Here is a 23,588-nt window from a genome sequence, read left to right as displayed (position 1 = left end):
CCCCCCTCTCCCTCCCTCTCTCTCTCTCCCTCTCTCCCCCCTCTCTCCCCCCCTCTCCCTCTCTTCTCCCCTCTTTCCCCTCCCTCTCCCTCCCTCTCTCTCTCTCTCCCCCTCTCCCTCTCTCTGTCTCTCTCTCTCTCTGTCTCTTTCTCTCCCTCCCTCTCTCTCTGTCTCTGTCTCTCTCTCTCCCTCTCCTCACATACACACTCACACTCCACACATACATGCACATACATACACACACAAACACGCACACACTTCCAGTCTTGGGCAGGCCCCAGACCAGGGCTCTGAATGGAGGGAGGGGAGGGGGGCAAGCCTGTGCTAGGCAAGATTAGAGCAGAATCAGAGCTGGGAGAGGCCTGGGGTTTCCTAAGTGGGCTGGGAGACAGAAGAAAGCTATGGGTCCAGCCTGGGGCAGAGTTTTTTCTTCTGTAGGCCCCCAACTTTAATCCCAAACCTATAGGCCCCACCCAAGCGGCAGCTGGAAATACTCCAGCCTGGGAGGATTTGGGGCCAAGTTAGGTCCAACATTTACCCGCTGTGAGACCCCTGAGCAAGCTTGTTGAAGGCCGGGCCTCAGTTTCCCTCATCTGTAAAGTGGGGCTGATAACCATCCCTCCTACAGGAGATGGGAGATTCTTGGCCATACCTGAGGGGTGTCATTCTGCAAGGAAACGGGGCCTCTACAGCTTTAGAGATCACTTGCTTTGTTAACCCAGGAGGAGGAGGCCCAGGGAAAAGTGCCCCCCACGCCAAGAGGCAAGCGCAGACCTGGAACCAGTGCCTTAGTCCTCTGGGGCCCCATTGGGCCTTGAAGCAGAAGTAAATCCCAAGCCCTCCCCTTCTCTAGCCCTAGTAGCTCAGGCCTGGAGGTCAGCCCCACCCCAAGGGATTCCTTTGTCCTTGTGTCCCATGCCCTCCCACCCCCACCCCCTCCCCAGGGCTCATGGTGGCCCCTTTCATTATTCCCCACATCCCTGGCCACTGGTGGTCCCCAGGACACTGTGGACAGGTCCTAGTACCCTGATCTGGGAGTCCCTGAACCTGCTGTCATTGGGCCCAGGGCAACAGGGTTTAGTTGGGGGGTGGAGGGTGGCCTGGGGACTGGGTAGGAGGGGACAGAGACTAGGGGCCGTGCCTGGGGGACTCACCGGGCCACGGGCTGGGGCTCCTTCCTAGCACCAGCCAGTCGAATCAGAAAGGTGCCCCTCCCATGCCTGGCTTCCAGGAAGCGGTTGGCGGGGTGGGGCGGCTGGGGGTGTGGGGGGGGCAGTCCTGGTCCCTCCCCAGGCACACATGCTTCCCTCACACTGAGCTGGCATTCTGGGACTCGTAGTCGGCACCTGGCCTGCCTGCTGTGGTTGGGACTGGACAGACAGGCTTGGGGGGCCCTGGGTTGGGACCGGAGCTGGGCCTAGTGCCTAATTACTGCTCTGGGCTTGGCCCCTGAGCTCATGAAAAGGTGGCTTTGAGTGTAGGGCCCCGAGGCCCAGACACCCGCCCCCATCCCTTCCTGCCCCCGCCCATCCCCTGCACCACGGGGCCCCCCACTCTGCTGCAGGCTGCTTCCGCAGGCAGTCACACCAGGGTTTGCTTTGGCTTGGGCCCAAGCCCAGGAATGTGCCTGCTGGCTGCAGGGGGCTTGTCTCCAGGACACAGGCAAGATGGATGGGGTACAGGCTGTCCTGGAGCCAGATGGATGGGGGGCAAAGGCTGGCGCACTGACAGCTGGATGGATGGACAGACAGACCAGGCTCCAAAAAGAGACAGATGCTCGGCCCAGTCTGGCTCAGGAAGAGACAGACAGACAAACAAATGGGCTCCAGCCTCTCCCAGAGCCAGACAGACTGATGGACAAATGGGCTGCTTCCAGGGACAGATAGCCAGGCAAACAAATGGGAAGTCAGGCTGTCTCCAGAGCAGACAGATGAGAAATGGGTCCAGTCTCTCTCAGAGCCCAACTGGATAGACAAAGAGACAGGAAAGAAAGCTGGGCAGAGGGAGCAGAACTTTTTCAGGGGCAGATGGATGGACAGACAGATGGGAGGCCGCTTCTTCCAGGGACAGACAGACAGAGACAAATGTTGCATTTTCAGGGACAGATGGGAGGCCAGTCTGTCTCAGGAACAGATAGATGGACAGATGGGCTCTGGTCTCTCTCATGGCCTGACTGGACGGAAAGAGACGGGAGTCCAATTTATAACTAAAGGAGAAAAATGGGCAGAGGGAGGCCAGTCTGTCTCAGGGACAGTCGGAAGGACAAATGGCATCCAGGCTCTCCCAGAGACAAGCAGAGGGACGAATGGGGCTCATTCTCTCCCAAGGCCAGATAGACAGATAACCAGCACCCAGCCTGTCCCAGGAACAGATTAGTAGGCAGACTAGAGCACTGGCTGTCCCAAGGACATGGATGGCTGGAACAGAGAGACAGATGGGGGTTCCAATTGTGCCAATGATTGACAGATGGATAGATAAGAGTCCTGTCTGGCCCAGGATAGAGGACGAGGTGGGAGTTGGGAGGCAACTGGGGAGTTACAGTCGATCCCAGGGTCTCCCTGGAAGATGGCTTCCTCATCCTTCAGCCCCCACTTGGCCCACACACAGAGAGCCTTGGATGAACCAGCCCCCCAGCTCAGAAGACCCCCGCCAGGTCAGTACATGGCAGCTCAGCCAGAGCCTTCCCCCCCCCCCCGCCCCCATTGGGGCCCTGGGGGAAGAGCCTTGGCTGCCAGGCCTGACTGGCTTCCTCTTCCCTCCTCCACTGTGCCTCCCTAGAGAACCATATATCTCCTATGGAGCTAACATGTCTCCCCACATCACCCCTACCCGGCCGTGCGTCTCCTCCTGCTGTGGCCACACGTCTCAGCCATAGATCATCCCCCTCCGAGGCCATGTCTGGCCACGCAATCACACATCTCCTCCCCCCCCACACCTAGTGTCACATGGAGGTCACTCCACAGAGCCAGAGCCCAGTGGAGGGGCCCCCTTTGGTCACTGCTCCTCTGCCCAAATCACACCAAATGCACAGGACTCCCCAAAGAGAGAGCACACACACATACACACTGCCATATGTGTACATGCATGTGGATACACATGGCTGTACACATGCATTAAAGACACCCACTCCACCCCCTGTGAGAAAACCAGACCTTCACTGGCACGGGAGCTTCCTGGGCAGAAGGTGCCCTCCCTGGGATCAGGAGCCCCCATGGGGCAGCTTTCCTGGGTGAGATGTGACTGCTGGACAGTGGAGGGGAGGGGCAGCCCAGGGTCCAGGCTGGAAGCAGAGAGGGGAAGGATAATGGGCCATGCCAGGAATCTGGAGGAAGGAGGGTCAGAATCGGCTCAGCTTGGATCACCCACTGAGGCCAGGCAGGAAAGCCTCCTGCTTGCTGGGGCAGGGAGACAGGGCCTCATGAATGGGCATCATAGCTGGGCCTGGGGCCACAGTTCCTGCTCTGCTCAGCCCCATTGGGCAGGAGAAGCAGATGGATAGAGGAAGATGTCAGCTTCATGTCAGGAAACAGTTCCTGACAATAAAAGCAGATGAGATGTGAAGGACCTCATTGGGAGGGAAGAGAGAACTGGACTGGTAGTGAGCTCCTTGTCCATAGGGGTCTTAAAGGGGTGTTCAGGCTCCAACTGGCCAATAATGTCATAGAAGCAGCTTGGTTCAGGTCTGGGTTGGCCAGATGGCCTTGGTCATGCCTCCAGTTCAGAGATTTTGTGATTGAAGGGCAGGACCATGGCCTGAGCCAAACTGGCTTGTAGACCAGGGGAGTCCTCAGAGGACAATCCCTTCTGTCCAAGGAGTCTCTGACGCCCAGAGAACCTAATGGCATTTCTACTGGGGGCCTGTAGAGGGTAGGTTCCTCCACCCAGCCCTAGTCCCAAGAGGAGCCTAATTTAGACAAGACGCAGTAGTCAACAACTATAGTAACCTACCATCTGATAAACTGCAGTTTCTGGGATACGAACCCACCATCTGACAAAATCTGCTGGGAAAACTGGCAAACCGCGTGGCAGAAACTGGGCAGAGACTGACATCTTATAACAGGATAAAGTCAGAATGGGCTCATGAGTTAGGTACAAGGGCTGACACTAAGAACAAACTGGGAGAGCAAGGAGTAGCTTACCTGTCAGATCTATGGAGAAGGGAAGAAGCTGCGACCAGACAAGAGATGGAGAGCATTGCGAAACACAGAATGCACGGTTTGGGTTGTATTAACTTTAAAACGGTTTTGCACAAAGTCAAAGCAACCAGGATTAGGCAGGAAGCAGAAAGCTGGGGAACAATTTTTACAGCTAGTGTCTGATAAAGCCCTCATTTCTAAAATATAGCGAGAACTGAGTCAAATTTACAAGAATAGAAGTCATTTCCCAATGGATAAATGGTCAAAAGATATGAACAGACAGTTTTCAGATGAAGAAATTAAAGCTAACTATAGTCACATAAACATGCTCTTAATCACTATTGATTGGAGAAATGTAAATTAAGACAAGTCTGAGTTACCACCTCGCACCTATCAGATTTGCTAACATGACAAAACAGGAAAATATAAATGTTGGAGATGATGTGGAACATTGGAACACTAATGCATTGTTGGTGGAGTTGTGAACTGACCCAATCATTCTGGAGAGAAATTTCAAAGTGTGCCCAAAGCGCTATAAAATTGTGCATGCCCTCTGATCCAGCAATACCACTTCTAGGTTTGTATCCCAAAGAGATCATAAAAAAAGGAAAAAGAACCCATGTGTGCAAAAAATATTTATAACAGCTCTTTTTGTGGTAGTAAAGAAGTGGAAATTGAGGGGATGCCCATCAATTGGGGAATGGCTGAATCTCAGAAAAACCTGGAAAGACTTGCACGAACTGATGTTGAGTAAAGTGAGCAGAGCCAGGAGAACGCTGGACACAGTGACAGCCACAGTGTGCGATGACCGGCTTGGACAGACTTAGCTCTTCTCAGCAATGCAGTTAAGGCTACATGAAAGGCGACTCCAAAAGCCTCATGATAGAAAATGCTCGCACAGCTAAAGAACCGCGGGGTCTGAGCACAGAGCCAAGCAGAAATGTGTCCGACAGGATTGTACATGAGTGGCCTGTATCAGATTGTACACCGTCTTGGGGAGAGAAGAGAGGAGGGAGGGAGACAAAGTGGGGAGCTCCAAATCTTGTAAAAGTGAACACTGAAAACTCTCTTTACGTGTATGTAATGGGCCTCTAAGAGAGTAACACCATATTTTTATGGATGAAAAGACAAGAGGACCCTAACTACTCCTCACATCCTGACCAGGCTTCAGAGCCCATTGCTAGAAACTTGAAGCAAAGATGTTCCAAAATCCCCTCCTGCCCCCTCCGAGTCTGGGAAAGGACCCCAGGACTCACCCCCTTGGCTCCCAAGTCAGGGAGTTCCCCAGCTCCCAGGCTTCAGGACTTCCGGGGCCCTGAGGTGGGGCTCCTCCAAGTCCCTCCCCATCCCCCCTCCTCGACAGTGCAGAGAAGAATTTCCAGTCCAGCAGGAGGCTTGGGCCACTAGCCCACAGCCATGCAGCCCCTCTGGTCAGCCCAGGAGGGGAAGGGACCTAGCCTGCTTCTGCCTGCCCAAGGGGCTGCAGGTAAGCAGCCTGCCTTGGAATCTGTCCCCTTCCTCAGATCCCCTGGGAGGCACCCCTCAAGGCCTTCCTCAGCAGCATCCACGACTCTAACTAGGCTGACCAGGTAGGAGAGAGGCTGACCTGTGGCCGAGTCTCTCTCAAGTGTACTTGACCCTGGGTTCTACTCCCAAGAAACAGAACTACAGAGATGGGAGAAAGAGGAGATCCCTGGACACAGGAAGCTCCCAGTCTAGAGGTGGGGAGGAGGACTGAGAGACAAGATTCACAGAGTGGGGAGCATTGCAAATGGCCATGGGCCGCAGGGCAGAGCAGAGGGAGAGATCGTTGCACTCAGTGAGGGGCACACCAGGAGGGGGTACCTGATGAGCAAAGGTGTGGAGGCAGGATTGAGCCAAGGTTGGTTAGTTAGCAGCAGGTCCCAGGAGCTCTGGGTGAATGTTGATAAGAAACCAAGTTGTAGGAATGGGGAGTGAGGAGTGGAAGCATTTCCTGTGGCTTTGAAAATCACCCCAAACTTGACCAGCCCTAGGAAGACCAGGGCCAGCCAGCCTGGGGCTCGGCAGCTCAGGTCCTGGCAGATCCCGGCCAGGTGCCCCCTAGTCCAACAGAGGTAGGTGAGCAAGATTGCCCGCTGGGTGGGCCAGGGCTGCCCCTGCCAGCCAGAAACTGCCGCCCAGCAAATACTTGGTGACTGGATCTGATAACTGAGGAGGCCACGGCCCAGTCTGGCTCCCTTTAGGGAGGTACAAGGAGACAGGCACAGGAAGGATGGCATTCTGACAGCCCAGGTCCCCTGGCTCCCAGATCCGCAGACCTTCTCTCCTCTCGTCCTGCTCGGCCCTGGGAAGGTCCAGCCAGGCCAGGTGGGCTTTGTCCTGGAGGCCTCTGCTTCCCGTGCCCCCACACACGTGCCCTGGGCTGAATGGGCAAGGTGCCTGACTCAGCCATGAGGAACTCTGCCCAAGGTCGCTCCAGCTGCAGGAGAGCCTTTTCCTTCCATGCCTGCTACTGTGCTGCCCCCCCTCCTTCCTGCTCCCTCTCCCTTCCTGTTGCCTACCCTATCCCCTGCTGCCTCCCCCACTCCTCCCTCATTCCTGCTCCCCCCTTTGTGCTGCCCCCTGTTACTCCCCCCTCCCTGCTCTCTGTTGCCCTTTGGCCAAACCTCCTGGCTTCAGGGGGTCGCGGCTGGACTGTGGGGAAGGGTCTGGGAACAATCTTGCCCTTGATCAGGAGCACAGGCTCCAGGGACCGTCCCAAAGAGGCAGAAGCTAAAACCCGGCCCCTGTGACCCCTGTCAATCTGGTCTTACTGGCTGGGTCCCTTCTCTTTCCCCCTCCAGCCTGGTCCCTCCGAACAACTCCAGGGACCTATCACTGGGGATACTGGCCCCTCCAAGTCCCCCGGTCCATGAGCCTGGTGGGAATGCAGTTCAGGGGTAGGAATGTGGCAGCCGTGCTTGGAGGACAGAACGCCGGTAGCGGCTGCCCTCCGAAAGCTTCTGCTCTAGTCAACGACCTGAGGCGTGCATGAATTGTGAAGACAACCTCCATACAAAACCACTGGGGGAGGGGAGCACTAAAGACAGAGATCAGGAAGTGCTGCCTGAGCTGAGCTTTGAAGGGACCTGGGGATTCCACAAGTTCGAGGGAGGGAAAGAGAATTGCAGCCAGGGAGCAGAGCCTGTGCAAAGGTGTGGAGGTGGGCAGTGCCATGCCCTGTTTAGGTGGTCTGTTCCTTCACTCCTCAGGTCTCTAGGAAGGTTTCTGGGCATTTCCTACGTGTTCAGGAACATTGAAGAGGGGAGTGAGGGACTGTCCTGCACAGCGCCCTGCCCTGGGGTTCGGCTCTCTTCATGCCAGTTTCTGTCCTGACAGGTACAGTGACTAAGGGCCTGAATCAGCCCCGGAGCTCTCAATTCATCGGGGGGGGAAAGACTCTGCAGTAGCCAGCCCCTGCTGACCTGTCCCGGAGGAAACGATGGGTGTCTGGAGGGTGGGCCAAGGGAGGTCCCCTGCCCCGTCCCTAGGCCAACGGGCCAATGCTTCCTCCAGGGGCCCAAGGAGCATGATCACAGCAGATCAGACAAGCCCGGGCCTCTCCCTGGCCCCTTCCCCTGTGCAGACCCAGGGTGCACCAGGATTCATCCAGGATATCTGGGACAAGATTCCCCGTAAGTCCTTGGGCTGGTGCTGGGCGGGGTGGGGCCAGCACTTTGGAAAAGTCAGCCTGGAAGCCGAGGGGCAGGGTGACCTTACCCAAGTCCCTGCCAATTTCTGAGCCTCAGTTTCCCTGTCTCCAAGATGAATGGTCTGGGCAAGGTGGGCCCCCTGGGGGGACGGGGGCCCAGAGTCACCTGCCTCCCAGCACTCTGCCACCTGCCCCACAGTACCACCATGGCTGCTCATCACCTTCCTGGTGGGAGCTGCCTTCCTGCTGGTCTCGGGCCTGCTCTGCACTGTTTGCTGCTGCTGCCTGCGCCGGCGAAGAAGGAAGAAGAGGGGGAAGGAGACTGTGGGCCTGGGAAGGGCCTCAAACTCCACCAGCACCCACCTGGTGAGTGTCCACAGAGGGACCAGCCAGCCCGGCTGCGGGGAGGGAGGAGGGGGAAGGGGCAGACAGTCCTGGCACCAAAGATGGGGTGGGACAGCTGGTTCAGGGGATCTCTCAGGAGGATGAGATTGACAGTCAGAAGAGGAGATCACTGCCCCCATTGTACAGAGGAGGAAACTGAGGCCCAGAGAGCGGCATCCATCACTCAGCTGGGCCAGGGTCACACAGGTGCCAAAGACGGGATTCAGATCTACATCTGTTTCCACAGTGTCCAGACAATGAATACATGTGTGGACAGGAAGAGAGGGGGTGGGTAGTGCCTCGAGCCCCTGCCATACCAGGGAAGACTGGGGGAGACCTTGGGGCTAGTTCTGCTGGGCTGCCTTGGGTTAAGCCAGGATCACTGAGGGCAAGCTGTAAAGGGGCCACAGAACTCTCCCAGTATGAAAGGGACTACCTCAGGAGGTGGTAGCTTCCCCTCCCCAGAGGTCTCCTGGCAGAGGCAGCTGGGGTTTGTCTGGGGCCCCTCTCAGCTTCCTCATCCTGTGATTCTGGTGGGACGACAGTGAAGGGACAGGCTGGGCCGCGAGAATAGGGGGGAGGGACCTAGGAGTTTTGACTGCCAGACAAAATCTCAGGCCCCACAGGCCATCCTGCAGAACAAGGGGGCTGGGGCTTGTGGTGACCACAGAAAAGGTGGGTAAGGATGCCGATCCTCTCTGTTGCTCCGCTGCTAAGGCTTTCCAGGCCTGAAGAGGCTGGGAGGGGGCTGGTGTCTAAATGGAAGGCAGGAAGACCTCAGACACTGACTGCGTGACCCTGGACGAGTCACCTACCCTCTTAGCCTGTAAAGCGTGGATGCTCAGGGCACCTCCCTCCTGGGTGGTTGTGAACAGGGAATCACTCATTGGCTAAGTGAGCCAGGAGCCCACATGGGCCTGTTATAGGGGTGGGGTGAAGGGCGTGGCTTGTGCGAAGATGGGCGAGTGTCCAGGCTGCTCAGAGGATCAGCCCCGGCAGCCCTCCGGCCTCCCCCCCCCCACTCTTCATCCTTGGCCTCGGAGGGGAGGGCAGGTCTGGGGGTGCTGTCCTCAAGGCTTCCTCCCACACAGGTGCAGCCCCACTTGGACGACATGGAGCTGGGGTTGGACGACCAGAAGAGGGGCTGGTTGCAGGTGTCCCTGGAATACAACTTCAGGAGTCAGGAGGTAGGTGAGGCATCCCAAGGGGGAATCCCAGATGATGCTTCTCATTGAACTAAGGTGTGATCTCTGGCCTGGAGGCCAGTGACCTTGCTTGGGCCTCCTGGCAAGGCTAGGCTGGGGGAGGATGAGTGGGGAAGGCACCTGGAAGGGGCTGGATGCAGGCCTGAGGCCACCCTTCCCTGAGGGCCCTCCCAACCTCCTCACCCCCCCCCCCCCCAGCTAAGGGTTGGCCTGAAGGAGGCAGACCATCTGAAGGCCCTGCAGGCCGATGGCACAGCTGACCCCTATGCCAGGATCTACCTGACTTCAGACCCCCTGAAGATTCATGAGACCAGGGTGCACCGGCAGACACTCAGCCTGGTCTTCAATGAGAGCTGTATCTTCCAGGTGGAGCTTTGGGGGCCTGGCCCGGGCTGGGCTGGAGCCCAGGAGGCCAACGCCAGGGCTCTCCTCCCTCTTCCCCTTCAGGTGCCCCAAGCAGAGCTCCCCAAGGCTATGCTGGTGATCCAGATCCTGGACTTCCACTGCTTCTCCCCCCATGCCCCCATCAGGGAGCTCCTAATTCCCCTGGGCACCAGTGACCTTCACCATGTCCTGGAGCAGTGGTATGAGCTGGGGCCCCCAGGCCAGGCCGAGGTGAGGCACCAGCCCTGCCCCTCCTAAGGGAGAATGTCAGAACCAGGGGGAGGGGGTGAGGAGGGACCAGGTTTTCTCATTCAATCCCTTGTGGGTCCCGTGCTGGGAAGGAACCTCTCTGAGGTCTCCAGGGCCTGCCAAGTTCAAGGGAAGCTGAGGGCCTGCTCCAGGGACCCATGGTTCCAACAGCTCTTGGGAAAAGGCTGGCCCTGGAAGCCAGAAAGGAAATCCAGCAGCCATCTATTAGGGCCATACTCTGTGTGAGACTTGTCCTGAGCACGGGGGTCCAGAGACCACAAGACAGTCTGGCCCTCAAGCAGCCCCTGGACAGGGCTTGGGGAGGAGGTAGTGACCAAGCTCAGCCTGGAAGGGAAAAGTCCTGGGGATGAGGTGGGGCATCCCAGGTGGGAGATGAATTTTGCATGTTGGGGGCCGAAAGCAGACCCATTGGGCTAGAGCTCAGGTAGGGGAGAGCTAGCTCTAAGGAACAGCCCGTGCTAAGGGGGCAGGAAGTGGAGAATGGTCGTCCACAAAGGGACAGAGGAGGAGAGGTCAGAGAGGGAGGAGAGCAGGAGAAACAGAGTCCCCAAGACCCAGAGAGGAGAGGGTACCCACGGGTGGAGGACGGTGTCCAAAGAGGAGGTCTGAGAAAAGGCCCCAGGACCAGCGTCCCCAGCACCCTGGAGGGAGCAGGGAAGTGGAGCAGTGGGGGCAGGTGGCCAGCACAAATATCTTTTTCTAGGAGTTTGGCCTTGGAAGAGAGGAATGGAGGGGTGGGAGGGTCGGTGAGCCCTGCAGATGGCATCACAGGGAGAAGACAAGAAGAAGGTCCAGGCCACTCCTACCCATTTCACAGAATGGGCAAATCCTGTACAATGAGGCAGGAGGGTCAGGCCACGCTGACTCTGACTTCTGTCTCAAACAGCAGGAGCAGACGGGGGAGCTGTGCTTCTCTCTGCGATATGTCCCCAGCACAGGGAAGCTGACCGTGGTTCGTGGTTGTGCTGGAGGCTCGAGGGCTGCGGCAGGGGCTGTCAGGTGGGGACGCCCGGCTGGCTCTGGGGGGAGGGGGCTGCGGCACAGAGATCAGCCCCCTCTCCTCCTCCCCAGACTCCTATGTGAAGATTCGGCTCCTCCTGAACCAGAAAAAGGGGAAGAAGAAGAAGACAACTGTGAAGAAAAACACGTCCAGCCCCTACTTCAACGAAGCCTTCGCCTTCCCTGTGCCGTCCAGTCAGATCCAGGTGGGCTCACCGGTGGAGGGGGCAGGCGCGGGGTCCCCAGGGCTTCCAAGGGAAGGGCTAATGCTGTGTCTTATTGCCTCCCTCTGCCTCCCGCCTAGAACGTGGACCTCCTGGTGTCTGTCTGGGGCCACAGATGCCTGTCCAGGGGGGAGCCCTGTGGGAAGCTCGTTCTGGGCTGCAGAGGCACCGGCCACCAGCTGCAACACTGGTCAGACATGCTGGCCCACGCTCGGAGGCCCATAGCCCAGTGGCACAGACTGCAGTCCCCTGAGGAGGTGGACAAGGGCTCTCCAGATAAAGAAGGGCCTGCAGCTCCCTCTACCCAGTTCCTAGGAGGAGGCAGATGGGAGCCTTCTCCAGCTCAGGATCTCTGCAGGGGCTGGTTTGGGGGAGTTCGGGCCTTTAGGAGGGGCTGTGCTCGGCTCACTGGTCCAGCAGGGTGCCTGGGCAGGTGGGGGGCAGAAGGCCCAAGGCAGGTTGGACTGCCTCTTTCCTGGTCACCTTCTCTGGGTCATGGGTCCCCTTTCCCTTCCCCTGCCCCTCCCCCCCACACACAGCCTGGGGACACATGAGGACAATATCAGCACATGTCAGGGGCTTTCCTGGCTGGAGGCTGGATCCCCTGGGATCATCCATCCATGATCAGCTCAGCCTTCCTTCTGCCCATTCCTGTACTGGACACGAGGGGGAGACAGAGAGGAGGAAAGCAGCCTCTTCTTCCCTCTCAGTCAGCAGAGCCTCACACTGAGTCCCAGGTGAAAAATACCTCTGCACCCAGAGGACACCAGCCATGCTGGGTGGGGCAGGGCGAATGTGGTCTTACCAGCCTGGAAAGCCAGAGCTGGGAGGGATCTCTGCAGACTCCCTCCCAGCACAATCCCAGCCTCTGAAGCCTCCACGAAGCAAGGGTACCCACCCTCTTCTTGAATACATCTAGTGATAAGGCGCTCATTACCTACACCTTCCAAGGCAGTCCATTCCAGTCCTGAACAGTTTGGATTCTTGGGAAGGTCTTACCACCTTCTGCCTTCCTACAATTTCTCTCATGGCTTCCAAGTGGCCGAGCATCAGAGAACAGCTCAGACACCTAGAGAGGTGCTTGGACCCCACTTCCAAGATCTCACTTCTCCCTAGCCTCCCAGCACTGTCCCTGACACTCTTCTCCCCAGCCCAAGGACTCATGATTGGGCCCCAGTAAGACAAACTACCTTTCCCCACAATGACTCATGAGCCAGCCCCAGTAAAACAAACTACCTTTCCTGTCACAAGAACAAGCTAGCCTCTGAAGATATTCTTCTGTACAAACAGGACTATCCTGTAATCTATCCTGTAACTATCACGTATCCATTCCCAAAGTGACCGTGTCCAACGCAGACGCCACTCTCGAAGTCTTCTTGCTACAGCCATAACAGCCCCAGAATGCACCCAGAGAAAGCCCTCCCTGGTTCCCAGCAGTGAACAAGGGGGCTGATGGCACCTACTCAGCATACCTGCCCCATACCCCAGTGCTTCCCCGTATCAGCTTTAGCACCATTCCTGTGACGCCGAAGGTTCCTTGGGGAGTTCTGCTGGCAGTGTGACTTAAAGAATGCTCGGTGCTCTGGTCTTTGGGGGGCCCCTGAACCTCTCAAACTGCACTGGCACCTATCCAGCGTTTCAGTGATCTCGTGTGTGACCTTGGACAAGTCCTTTCTCCTTTCAATGTCTCAGTTAACTTGGCCACAAAAGAGAAAAGATTGGAGGCTTGGTCTCTAAGGCCCTCTTCTCCAACCCTTGGGCTGTTCTAGTGGCTGCCTGCAGAAGAGTGTGTGCCCCAGCATCCCTTCAATGTGGCCCTAAAGAGGGCACAGCCAGGGGGTGTGGCTCTCTCTCCCAAAAGAGCACAGCACACTGCTCAGTTTAATCTGCATCGTTGCCATTTCCTCCATTACTTTTTGAAGTCTAGACAATCAGTGAAACTGATGAGGGTCACCATAAAATGTTGAGGTCTAGGGTTAGGGGTGCTCGAGACCCCAAAATCCCAACACGCCGGGTCCTGCCAAATGAATTTGACTCACATCTTCTCTCAGCCAAAGTAAAGCAAAGCTTATCAAAGGTTCTCCATAATGGGCAGACTCTTAAGGAGCCTCGGAATCTGTGAGGCTAGCACTGGACGAGCAGGCCAGAATCATGTGACACAAAGTCATTGTCCAGCCTTCTCACACCTCATGGAGGCAAGATGGGTCCTATATACAGAAAGGCTGTGGGAGGGTTGAGGGGTGGTCTAGGGGAGGGTCTTCAGGAGGAGTCAGTGAGGTCAGACTCCAGTGATGAGAGATTAAGGGTTCCAGGAGATTAAGGCTGGAGGCCACCTGGAGATGAGACCTTGGAGGGTTTGGGAGGGATGAGGGTGGGAAGTTGCTGGACAAAGGAGGGCTAGGCTAGTAATAGAGGTTTGGGCAGAGCCACAATGGAAGGCTTATGGCCTCAGGCAAATCTCTCATCAAATGGAAAGATTCAATCAGAGCTCCAGGGGGTTCTCAGAGCCTGTACCTCAACATTACAACAAATCAAGTCCTGATTTGCCACCTTTGCCACTGCTCAAATACCGTGTTTCCCCGATAATAAGACCTATCCCGAAAATAAGCCCTCCCCTTACTGTGTAAGATTCCTCTAAAATAAACCCTCCCCGGAAAATAAGCCCTATTGAGATTGCTACTGTAGTGAAGGTGATCCCCTGCGCTACATGCTACATTACGGTACCCTCTGTATGCACTGTCCCCCCCCCCCCATGAAACGCACGCTCCGCTCCGAGCTGCATCCAATCAGAGCTGCAGCAATGAGCATGTCATCCTGTTCTTCCCCAGTGATTTGCTTGCTGGCGCCATTGAGAGCAGTGCCGCAGAGGAGAGCTGAAGCAGGACAACATAAGCCCTCCCCTGAAAATAAGCCCTCTGGTGTTTTTCTTTCAAAAAAATATAATAAGACAGTGACTTATTATCGGGGAAACACGGTATTTGTGATGGAAGTTTAGCAACCGGCTTTGGAGAGCCAGTAGTGGTGGGATGCTGTCCTCCCTCCACATTCCACACCTATACCAGAAGCCCAAGAAGCTTCCTGAGGCCTCCAGAGCCCAGCAGCAGCCTCTTCCCCCCCACCCCAACTCCTGATCTTTCTAGACTTCCTCAATCTTGTTAGGACACTGGCTGGTCCTGGGTCTGTCTCAGAAGCCACAGACACATTGCACTTAAGGCAGGCTCTTCTGTTGGCCAGACTTCTCAGCTAAGCCGCCCAGGGGCCCTATTCTGCCCCAGGCATTTTGGAAGATTAGAGAAGGGGACGAGAGGGGAAAGTTCAGGAAGGGAGAGAATAAAAGGGCTGGATAAACAGGGAAGACAAGAGAAAAGAATTTTCAAGCTCCATCTAATGTAGACATGAAAAATCCATGAACTGCGCAGTGTGCATTCCCCTGATTGGCCAGTAGGTGGTAGCAGGTGAACATTCCCTAAGTATGCCTGTTATGGTGTTAGCTGCCAGTGAAGGGGACGAGGTGGACAGGTGGGGAGTGTCCTCACTGTAGGAGGGGAAGAGGCGCTGACTGCTCATGTGGGAATGCTGGAGGCCAGAATTCCCGTTCCAGACCCAGCTTTAGCAGGCTGGGCCCCCCGAGAGGCTCCCCTCAGTATGAGGGAACGCTGCTTTGTTAGGGCAACTGGAGGTCTCCTTTCCCCTCCCACCCCTGAGGCCTGAAAGGCATCAAAGCTTTGGTTTAAGCCTGGACCATCCCAGACTCACACAACGACCCTGGGGGTCAGGCAGGAAGGGGCTGAGGAAGCTGCCTCCGCCTTCTCCCCTTCCCCTCAGGTTTCTGGGTTTGCAAAGCCATTGCAACCCTCAATCCGGCTCCTCCTGGGTTCTCTGCGGTCTCTAGGTTTTCAGGCACTTCCTATCCAACCGCTCCTTCCCTATGTCCTAGGCTGGATCCTCATCCGAGTCTGGCCAGATAAGGCAAGGTGCCCCTCTGTGCTCTGTTCTGGGCCCTCTTCTCTTCTCCCAAAATTCATCTTCCCTGGTGACCTCATCAACTCCCAGGGATTTAACTACCATCTCTATGCTGATGATTCTCAGATTTCCTTATCTAGACCTGAGTTGTCTCCAGACCAGTCTCACATCTTCAACTCTTTCTGGCATCTCAAAGTAGATGTCCCAAGACATCTTAAACCTAATGTGTCCTAAACTGAGCCCATTATCATTCCCCCCCTTCTTCCTAACTTCCTAGCTACTGGCGGGGTATCTATCCTCCCAATCCCTCAGGCTCCCAAGGGAGGACTTTCCTCCAGCAGGAGGCCTTTCCAGGCCCCTCCTGCTGCTTACACCTTCCCCTGGAGATGGCCTTCTATGTTCTGTGTCTGATTTTCAATGCACAGTTATTTATCTGTTGTCTTCCCATTAGATTATGACCTCCCCGAGGGAAGGGAATGTGTGTTTGCCTTCTTTGTATCCCCAGCCCTTTAGTAGGGTGCCTTGCACACAGCAAGTGCTTAATAAAGGCTCATTGATGGTCAGTAGCCCCAAGAGGAGGTATAATGTTAATGGAATTTGAGATCTTCCTGCCCATTAATAGGTCTCAGGTGGAGTCCATTAAGGGAAGCTTGCTTAGGGTAGGCTTGCTATAGGAAAGCTTTCACACCTTTTGTTAATTTCTAATTAGGCACTGAGTCAAGTGATGCCTTCTGGCTCTGAGTAGGTTGTAAATACTCTGAGTTGGTGTTTTGCTTTGGGGATTGGTATAAGGGAAAATTCTCATGATTCCACATTCCTGCCTGCTCAGATGTGAAGTCTCTCTCCATCCAGAGAAGTATGTAAGGTGTATAGTTGATTCAGTCAGTCGGAGCCCTGTCTGTTGGTCTTTATTTCTCTGCATGTATTTTCTCTGAAGTTCAGGGTGCTGACTTTTCTCCTGAACTAGTGAATGTGGTTAAAAAAGATTGTTGACCCCTTGAACAGCTAGCTTTCCTAGTAAAGCAGATCTAAGACCCTGTGCTAGCAGCCATCCTGGGGATACCGGTGTGGTTGCCGCTACAGGACAGTGGTCCGAGTATTATTATCCCCATTGGGCTAAATCACTTTGTTGCCTTGGGTCACACAGGTAGCAAGAGTCAGAGGTGAGATTGAAACCTAGGTTTTCCTTCCCTTGGTCAGTCACACCTTTTGTCAGTATGATATAGGCAGGCTCCTTTCTCTCAGGACACACTGCTGTGGAGACCTGGGTAAAACCATGCCTCTCTCTGGCCCTTGGCTTTCCGTGGTTCCCAGGAGTTCTGAGCTGGGCTGAGCAGGGCAGACACTGTGCCCAGGGTAGCTCCTTAGAAGCCCAAGGTATCTTGGGATTGTCACAAAGCCCTAAATAGACTTGTCCCTGTCCAGCCCTCCTCTCTCCTCCCTCTCTCTTGATGGGTCCTCTCCTTTCCTGCCCCCACCCCACCATCCCCCATATCTCCAGGACTCCCTAGGGAGGTTTCTGAGTCTCTGTCCCTCATTGGTCTGAGAAAGCTGCCATGCCCTTACAGAGCTAGGGCCCCCTCCCTAGACGCCCATTTATACCCCCTCCCACTGGCCCCAGCTGCTGGGACTCCATCTCGTGTCCTGACCTCTTACCGTCTGCTGGGTACTTTTCAAGGAAGTTAGGTGAGCGTCTGGGGGCAGGGGTCCCTGAGGGCTGGGGGCTCTGAGGATTGGGAGGAGGCAGTCTGCCAGGAGGAAGTTCTCTGTGGGAGGGTTCATTTCACTCTAGCTGACTCACAGTGGGACTTCCATGATGGTGGTGAGGAACTTGGGGGCCCCCATGTCCCTATGGTTGTATCTGAGGCTAAGACAGGGATGAGCATTGGACCTTATTTGGAGAAGTGCTTCATGGGTGACTAGATCTCTCTCCTGAAGAAGTCAGGGTAGAGGGATGGGGGCCTGGACGAGCACTCTTTCCCATTACCAAGGCCTGAGCAGAGCCACCCCCTAGGAGATGGGCTGAAGGGGGGAGTCCTTCTCTTCCCCTTTGGGCAAGGGGCTGAAGGGGGCCAGGGCTATAAATATGTCTTCTCCTCTGGCCTGAGAGGCCACCTGTGCTGGCCTGTCCCCTTAGTGAAGATTCATCCCCCCATCCCCCCAGCCTGGGTTGAGTGGGGAAGGAGTCACTCAAGGAAACAGCTGCAGCAGCAATTTGTAATCTAACTCCCCCCCCACACACACACACAAATATCATCCCATTTTTAGAAGCACTTTCTCTGACTCCTGGGCATTTTCCAAGACAAGGTTGGCCAGGGAGGAAAGGGCCCTTGGGTGGGGGTCCCAGGAAGCCCTTAAACCTTTTGGGGGGAGGTGTCTAGTTGGGGAGGGGGCCCCCATTTACCTTTTGTCTTCCTGTCTTCACAGGTTCTAACACCAAGGCCTAAAGATGGGAGAGTGAGTATCCCTTCTTATGGCCTGTCCCACTTGCTTCAGCCTCACCTGATTTCCTAGCCCTTATTCTCTAGGCCTTACCCTAATTTGTCTTCTCTCTTTCCTTCTCTCCCTTTCCTCCCTCCCTGACCAGTGAAGAGGTAAGTGCTAGCTGGGGGCTGGAGATCTGGGGATAAGACTTGAGGCAGGGAGGGGAATGGGGATGGGGCTGGGGATGGGGACAGAGCAAAGGGGACCATAGCCAGGGCTTGGAACAACTCTTTATTTCCTCTCCTTGGGGCAGGTGGAATCTCTAGCCTTCTCTCCCTCACCCTCCACCATCTGCATCTGAAATGCTCTGGCCAAGTCAGTCCTCCCCAAACCAAATCCGTCTTCTAAGGAGCTGGCTCAGGCCAGGCCTAAAATTGGTCTGTCCTCCAGGGGCTGGAACTGAGTGGGAACAGTTAGAAGAAGAATCAAAAGCCCCTGGTTCAGTGGGTCCATGCCAAACAGGGAAAGATGGGTGTGAGTGTGAGTCTGGCGGAGGAGTGTAGCCATGCCCGTGTGCCCTCTGCCCTCTGTGTACTCTGTCTGCCCTCCTGGAGGAGTCTCAGGGTCCGGATTTGGGCATGTGACCTAGATGGAGAGACACCTCACCCACTGGGTCACTCCTGGGGGCCTCACTCCTAGGAGTAGAAAAGCTGGGCTGCCCCTCAGGGCTCCCCCCATAAGCATTTGGGCCTGAGGCTCAGATGCTCCCTGATGATGAACCCACAGCAGTAGCCCCCAGCCCATTCCCAATTGCCCCTCACTCCTCACCATCTGGCTCCCTGAGTCCTGCCCCTCCCCGCATCCCCGAAGGTCCCCCCCTAGCCACGCCCCTGCCCCCCCCAACATGCGCCTGGTGAAACTGAGGAAGTGGTCAGGCTGAAGCCAGGAGCAGGGGAAGTGAAGAAAGACAGGCCTCCCCCTCCTCCCTTCCCCTCCACCTGCTGAGTGCATCCTCCCCAGGGGTTCACACCGCCAGCATCTCCCAGGAACACCTCTAACCTCTTTCCCCAGTGAAAGTGTAGAACAAGATGGATATATTGAGAAGATACAATGCATCCCCTGCCACCAGCCTCCACACAGGGGAGGGAGAGGCAGGAAAGGAGGGAGGGAGAAGAGAGAGGGGAGAGGGGAGAGAGAGGAGACAGAGGGGAGGCCAGAGAAAGAGCCAGAGCCTGGAGGCTAGTTTAGGCTCTACTTCCCTGCCTTCGACCCCACACCACTCCCCATAATAATATAAAATTATAACAAAATCTGTAGCAAAATACATCAGATTCTCACAGCCTTCACCTCCTGGCAGAGAAAGGATTAGCATGCCTAATTTACAGATGAGGAAACTGAGGCCGAGGATCTGCTAAAGGGGGCAGGGCTCAGCTGGCATTTGACCTCTGACTATAAGAAGGCAAAGGGGCTATTCTAGCTCTGGCTATTTTGGGAGAGACTGTGAGCTATTTTGGGGGAGAAATCTGCCTCAGGTGCTAGGAGAGCTCCAGGGTTCACATGCCCCCTCAGACACTAGATGTGTGTGACCCTGACCCTGCAAGTCACCTCACCTCTGCCAGCCTCAGTTTCCCCATCTGTAGAATGGGGATAATGCCTATATTGCCTGCCTTAGGGTTACTTTGAGCTTCAATAGAAAAAGAAGCAACTGTCCAGGGCACCAGCAGGCTATACATTGATGTAGGAAACCGCATCATAGTTTATCTGCACTCCCTTGGATTGCTACTGGCTTTGTTAAATGTTTCCCCATTACACCTTAACCTGGGTCTCAGTGGACCATGTCTGGTGTAACAAAACTAAAAACCCTCCACTCATGTCGTGATTCTGCAAAACACTATGGACCTTGCTTTTCCCTTTCTGGGAAACGGGAGAGAAGCAGACCCTATGTCTACCTGGCAGAGGCTGGCTACTGAGAGACCAGAGAACAGATGCGACGAATGATGGTGACAACCATGCGGAGTTGGGGGGGAGAAGCGCGAGGTTCTTGCTTGAGTTTCTTTCTTACTTGGACAGGGGTTGGACGCTCTTCAGGTCAGAGAAGGACCAGCCTGTCCTGGAAGGAGGGCTAAAGGCTGGACTGGGGAAATGGGGAAGGGGGTGGCCAGGACCCAAACCTAACCTGTTTCCCTCTGCCCTCTGTAGAAAAGGAACAGGGCGATTACTGCCCGAAGACAGCACCTGAAGGTAAGCAGCCTGGATAAGCCCCCTCCCCGTCCCTTTCCTCTCTACCCCCCCTTTCTTTCTCACCTCCTTTTCCTCTCTCTCCCCTCTCTCCTCCTTTTCCTCTCTCCCCCCTCCCCTCCTCCTCTGTACCCTCCTCTCCTTTCTCTCCCCCCTCTCCTTTCTCTCTCCCCTCCTTTTCCTCTCTCTCCCCCTCACCTTTCTCTCTCCCCCTCCCCCTCCTCCTCTGTACCCCCATCCCCTTTCTCTCTCCCCTCCCTTCCCCTCTCTTCCCAGTAAGCCCCAGACCATGCTCTCTCCCCAACAGTTGACCCCTTTGCCCTCCTTGCCCAACAGCAGCTCCAACTGCAGGAGCCTGGGGGCACCAGAAGTACTGGGTTCCTAGCTCTGGAGAGATTCACCTTGATATGACAGATCTTTCCTGGGGCCCTCCATGGGCCACCTTCCAAGCTCTGGGGCAGACAGGAGAAGGACACAGGCTTCTCTTTTGGGGTGGGGGATCTGAAGCCTGAGGTAGGGAAGGATGGTCCTGGGGCAGGCGGAGGCCCTGAAGGGGCTGGGGATACTTTGGGGCATTTGGGGGGCCAGGGCCCTGCTGCCCTGTGGGGTTCCCTCCAGCTGTCCCTGCCCCCCTCACACGGCTCCCCATCTTTCTTGTGGCTTGTGCCCCCCAGAGTGTAATGCTGCAGATAGCAGCCACAGAGCTAGAGAAAGAAGAAAGCCGCCGTGAATCGGAGAAAGCCAACTACCTGTCTGAGCACTGCCCACCCTTGCACCTGCCGGGGTCTATGTCTGAAGTGCAGGTAACAGGGGCCAGTCCCTTGTCCCCTGCCCTCTGCCTCTCCGTGCCATGAATTGGCTACTGCCAGGTTATGGGTCTGGGGACCAGGACACCTGAGTCCTCTTTGCGCTTCACCCCTGCCTCTGTGTGCCCTAGGGGTGTCTCTTCCTGGTTCTGGGCCCCAGAATCCCACCTTCGTCTTCCCTCATGTTTCCCCTCCCCCCCCCCCCCCCCCCCCTGTGTGGATCTGCCTTCTGGGACATTGTCCAAACCCTTGCTTCAGAATCCAGGTGCACAGCCTGGGTCACCTCTACAGGGATGAGATGTGCCCAGAATCCTAGCGCCAGGCACCCAAGAAGCTTCCATCCAGTCCATCCCTCCCTATCTCCTCCACACCATCCCCAGCATCCCCTGCCTAAAGCCCTTCTGAGGCAGCTCCTCTCCATGCTGGACAGCTCCGTCCTGGCCAGAGGCATCAGACAGTTCTATGCCAAGAATAGGTCTGGGCTGAGGGCTGGAGTCTTGCTGTCTGTTTGACCATTAACCCACCTCCCCCCACCCCCATCCCCAGGACCTTTGCCGGCAACTCCATGCCAAGGTCGATGCAGCTGAAGAGGAAAAGTATGACATGGAAATGAAGGTTCAGAAAAGCACCAAGGAGGTACGGGGAAGGCCCTGGGCCCGCCCTGGCCCCTGCCTCAGGCCCTGGGCCCGCCCTGGCCCCTGCCTCAGGCCCTGGGCCCGCCCTGGCCCCTGCTTCAGTCCCTGGGCCTGCTTGCTCAGGCTGGCTCCCACCATAGCTCTGGTGGGCGCCTGGATCTAGTCCTTCTCCTTCCTTGCTCTGTTCTGGGGGATGCAGGTGGGGAAGGGGTGTCAGTGGGTCCTCCAGGAAGGAGAACCTCAGGGAACCAGGGAAAGGCCCCCACATGTCTGGGGACAGGAGCCCCTGGCCACTGGGAGGGCCACAGCATTCCCCTGCCACCCTACAGCTGGAAGATATGAACCAGAAACTCTTTGACCTTCGGGGCAAGTTCAAGAGGCCCCCTCTGAGGAGGGTGCGGATGTCTGCTGATGCCATGCTGAAGGCACTACTGGGGTCTAAGCACAAAGTGTGTATGGACCTGAGAGCCAATCTGAAGCAAGTAAAGAAGGAGGACACCGAGAAGGTGAGAAGGGAAGGGGGCCCCTCCTCCCTTCCTGAGGCCCCCGGCTGTAGGGAGCTCCCCACCCCTGCGAGAGAGAGGGAATGGTGGAGGAGACACACCCCAGACCTGAAGGATGCTCTCCCTTGGCATCTTTTACTTTTAGACCCTGAATGTTAAGGCAGTATCTGACCTCTCCCAGAGCAGCCACGGCTCCTATCCCCCACCTCCTTCACTCTGTGAAGTGTTTCTATCTCTGTCATCCGGAGACCTCTGAGGAGGTGGAGAGAAGGTGGAGATGCTCCCCTCTATTCCAGAGGAGGAAACTGAGGCTCACAGAGACCCAAGGTGCTAGTGGGGCCAGGCCTAGCTGACCACTGTTCTTCCAGGACAAGCCAGCTTTTCCTTGGTTCTCCAGAGGGCATCACTGAGATCAAAGCTCCCTGCTGTGGGCGGGCTGGGCTAGAGACAAGGGGAGAGGGTATAACTGAGCTGTGTCTGTTATCACGGCCAGGAAAGGGACCTTCGTGATGTGGGTGACTGGAGGAAGAACATTGAAGAAAAGTCTGGAATGGAGGGCAGAAAGAAGATGTTTGAGACCGAGTCCTAGGCCTGCCCAGCCAGCCACCCAGCCATGCTCTCCCATGCCTCCCCACTCCCACCTCAACCCTATTTATTCCAGGCCCATTTCTCCTGCCCCTTTGCCAAGGCCATTCCCTCACTCGGTCCCTCAGAACCCAGCTCCTCGCCCTGCCCTGTGGCCCCAAGAGCCCCTGCAAAAGCTCAGCTCTGCTTGGCTGTAGTTTTCCAAAAGGCCCCAGGGAGTGAGAGGGGATGGAAAGAGAGGTCAGCCCTGCCCCCAGGGGTTCGGTAGGGTGGGGCCCCACCCTCTCCTGAAACTTTAGCCATGTAAATAAAGCTTTTGAAGTCCAACTGTTCTGTCTATCCCTTCCCTCTCCCTGGTCCCTGCAAGTGTCAGTAGGCTTTGGGGCTGTCCAAAGTGTCCCTGGAACAATCAACAGTCACACAGAATCACATTACATATGGGAAAACTGAGGCCCAGAAGGGCAGGGCTTCCCCAAAGTCACATTCTAAGTTAATGACTCAGACTTACTGAATCTCAAACCTGGATTCTCTCCACAGCTGACCACGGCCCTCTCCCCAGCTAGATGGCCACAGCCAACTCCAATCACGCTTTTAAAGCCTGGCTCTCTGGCAGCCTGATGGTTAACAGTTGGAACCAATGAGGGGCCTTGATGGTTACTGATTGGCTGGTGAAACTGAGGTGCCAGCCCCTCCCCATGGCTCAGTGGCCAAATCTTTTCAGAGGCAAATACTATTGGCTGCCCTGTGGGGGGCCCCAAAGGCAGGAAAAGGTCCCCTTTGGTTGTGCTGCCCTCTGTGGGTCTGGTGGCTGGGCTCTGGCTTTGGGGAGCCCTGTGCTCCCTCTCCTAACTCTGGGGTACCAATGACCGATCCAGGACAATGAAGGCAAAACTGGGAATTTTGGCTCTTGGAGAACGTTTATTGGGGGTGAGGGGGAAGAGACAAAGATCCGAAGCCAGAACATTCCATTCTCCATGCCCACTGACCCTTAGCAGTCTGCTCTGCTTGGGCACAGCTGTGCCATCTTGGGTGGCAGAGGAAGTTGGGATCCAGCAGGGTGGTAGGATGGGGATGAGACCCCCATCATGGGGACCTGGCTGGCCCAGGGCCATGCAGGAAGGGACATCATACAGCAAAGTCATCTCAAAGGAGAGGTGTT

At 56.0% G+C, this 23,588-nt stretch overlaps 3 protein-coding genes across 6 annotated transcripts in view; 2 read left to right on the top strand and 1 right to left on the bottom strand.

The window, feature by feature from the left end:
- Positions 1-1,284, bottom strand: part of LOC138177436 (cytosolic 5'-nucleotidase 1A-like) — a 9,889-nt gene extending 8,605 nt beyond the window's left edge. For 3 of the 4 annotated variants that reach the window (XM_069108628.1, XM_069108630.1, XM_069108631.1), the window contains exon 1: positions 1,155-1,284. The gene's annotated coding sequence lies outside the window, so the exon portion shown is untranslated. Of the gene's footprint in view, positions 1-652; positions 792-1,154 lie in introns of those variants that run through there. The other variant, XM_069108629.1, reaches the window with a different exon arrangement.
- A 5,711-nt stretch (positions 1,285-6,995) lies between these two features.
- SYT8 (synaptotagmin 8) lies at positions 6,996-11,705 on the top strand. The gene is given in 11 exon segments (XM_069108627.1): positions 6,996-7,496; positions 7,674-7,792; positions 8,009-8,175; positions 9,285-9,380; positions 9,597-9,764; positions 9,846-10,013; positions 10,939-11,007; positions 11,009-11,051; positions 11,124-11,257; positions 11,356-11,541; positions 11,543-11,705. Coding segments are annotated over 10 exon segments (1,185 nt in total). The 5' UTR covers positions 6,996-7,496; positions 7,674-7,686; the 3' UTR covers positions 11,591-11,705.
- Positions 11,706-17,039: 5,334 nt separating this feature from the next.
- TNNI2 (troponin I2, fast skeletal type) lies at positions 17,040-22,756 on the top strand. The gene is made up of 7 exons (XM_069108626.1): positions 17,040-17,060; positions 17,666-17,695; positions 19,862-19,903; positions 20,575-20,703; positions 21,253-21,342; positions 21,671-21,847; positions 22,338-22,756. The coding sequence occupies exons 1-7, from the start codon at positions 17,052-17,054 to the stop codon at positions 22,431-22,433; spliced, it is 573 nt and encodes a 190-aa protein (XP_068964727.1). The 5' UTR covers positions 17,040-17,051; the 3' UTR covers positions 22,434-22,756.
- Positions 22,757-23,588: the final 832 nt, after the last annotated feature.

Source organism: Petaurus breviceps, unplaced genomic scaffold (assembly GCF_028583685.1).
Source record: "Petaurus breviceps papuanus isolate PSGF00001 unplaced genomic scaffold, PetGlider_PUasm1.0 90410, whole genome shotgun sequence".
Classification (NCBI taxonomy): Eukaryota; Metazoa; Chordata; class Mammalia; order Diprotodontia; family Petauridae; genus Petaurus; species Petaurus breviceps.
The sequence above is the reverse complement of the archived record's forward strand: the minus strand, read 5'-3'. Positions and strand labels throughout refer to the sequence as shown.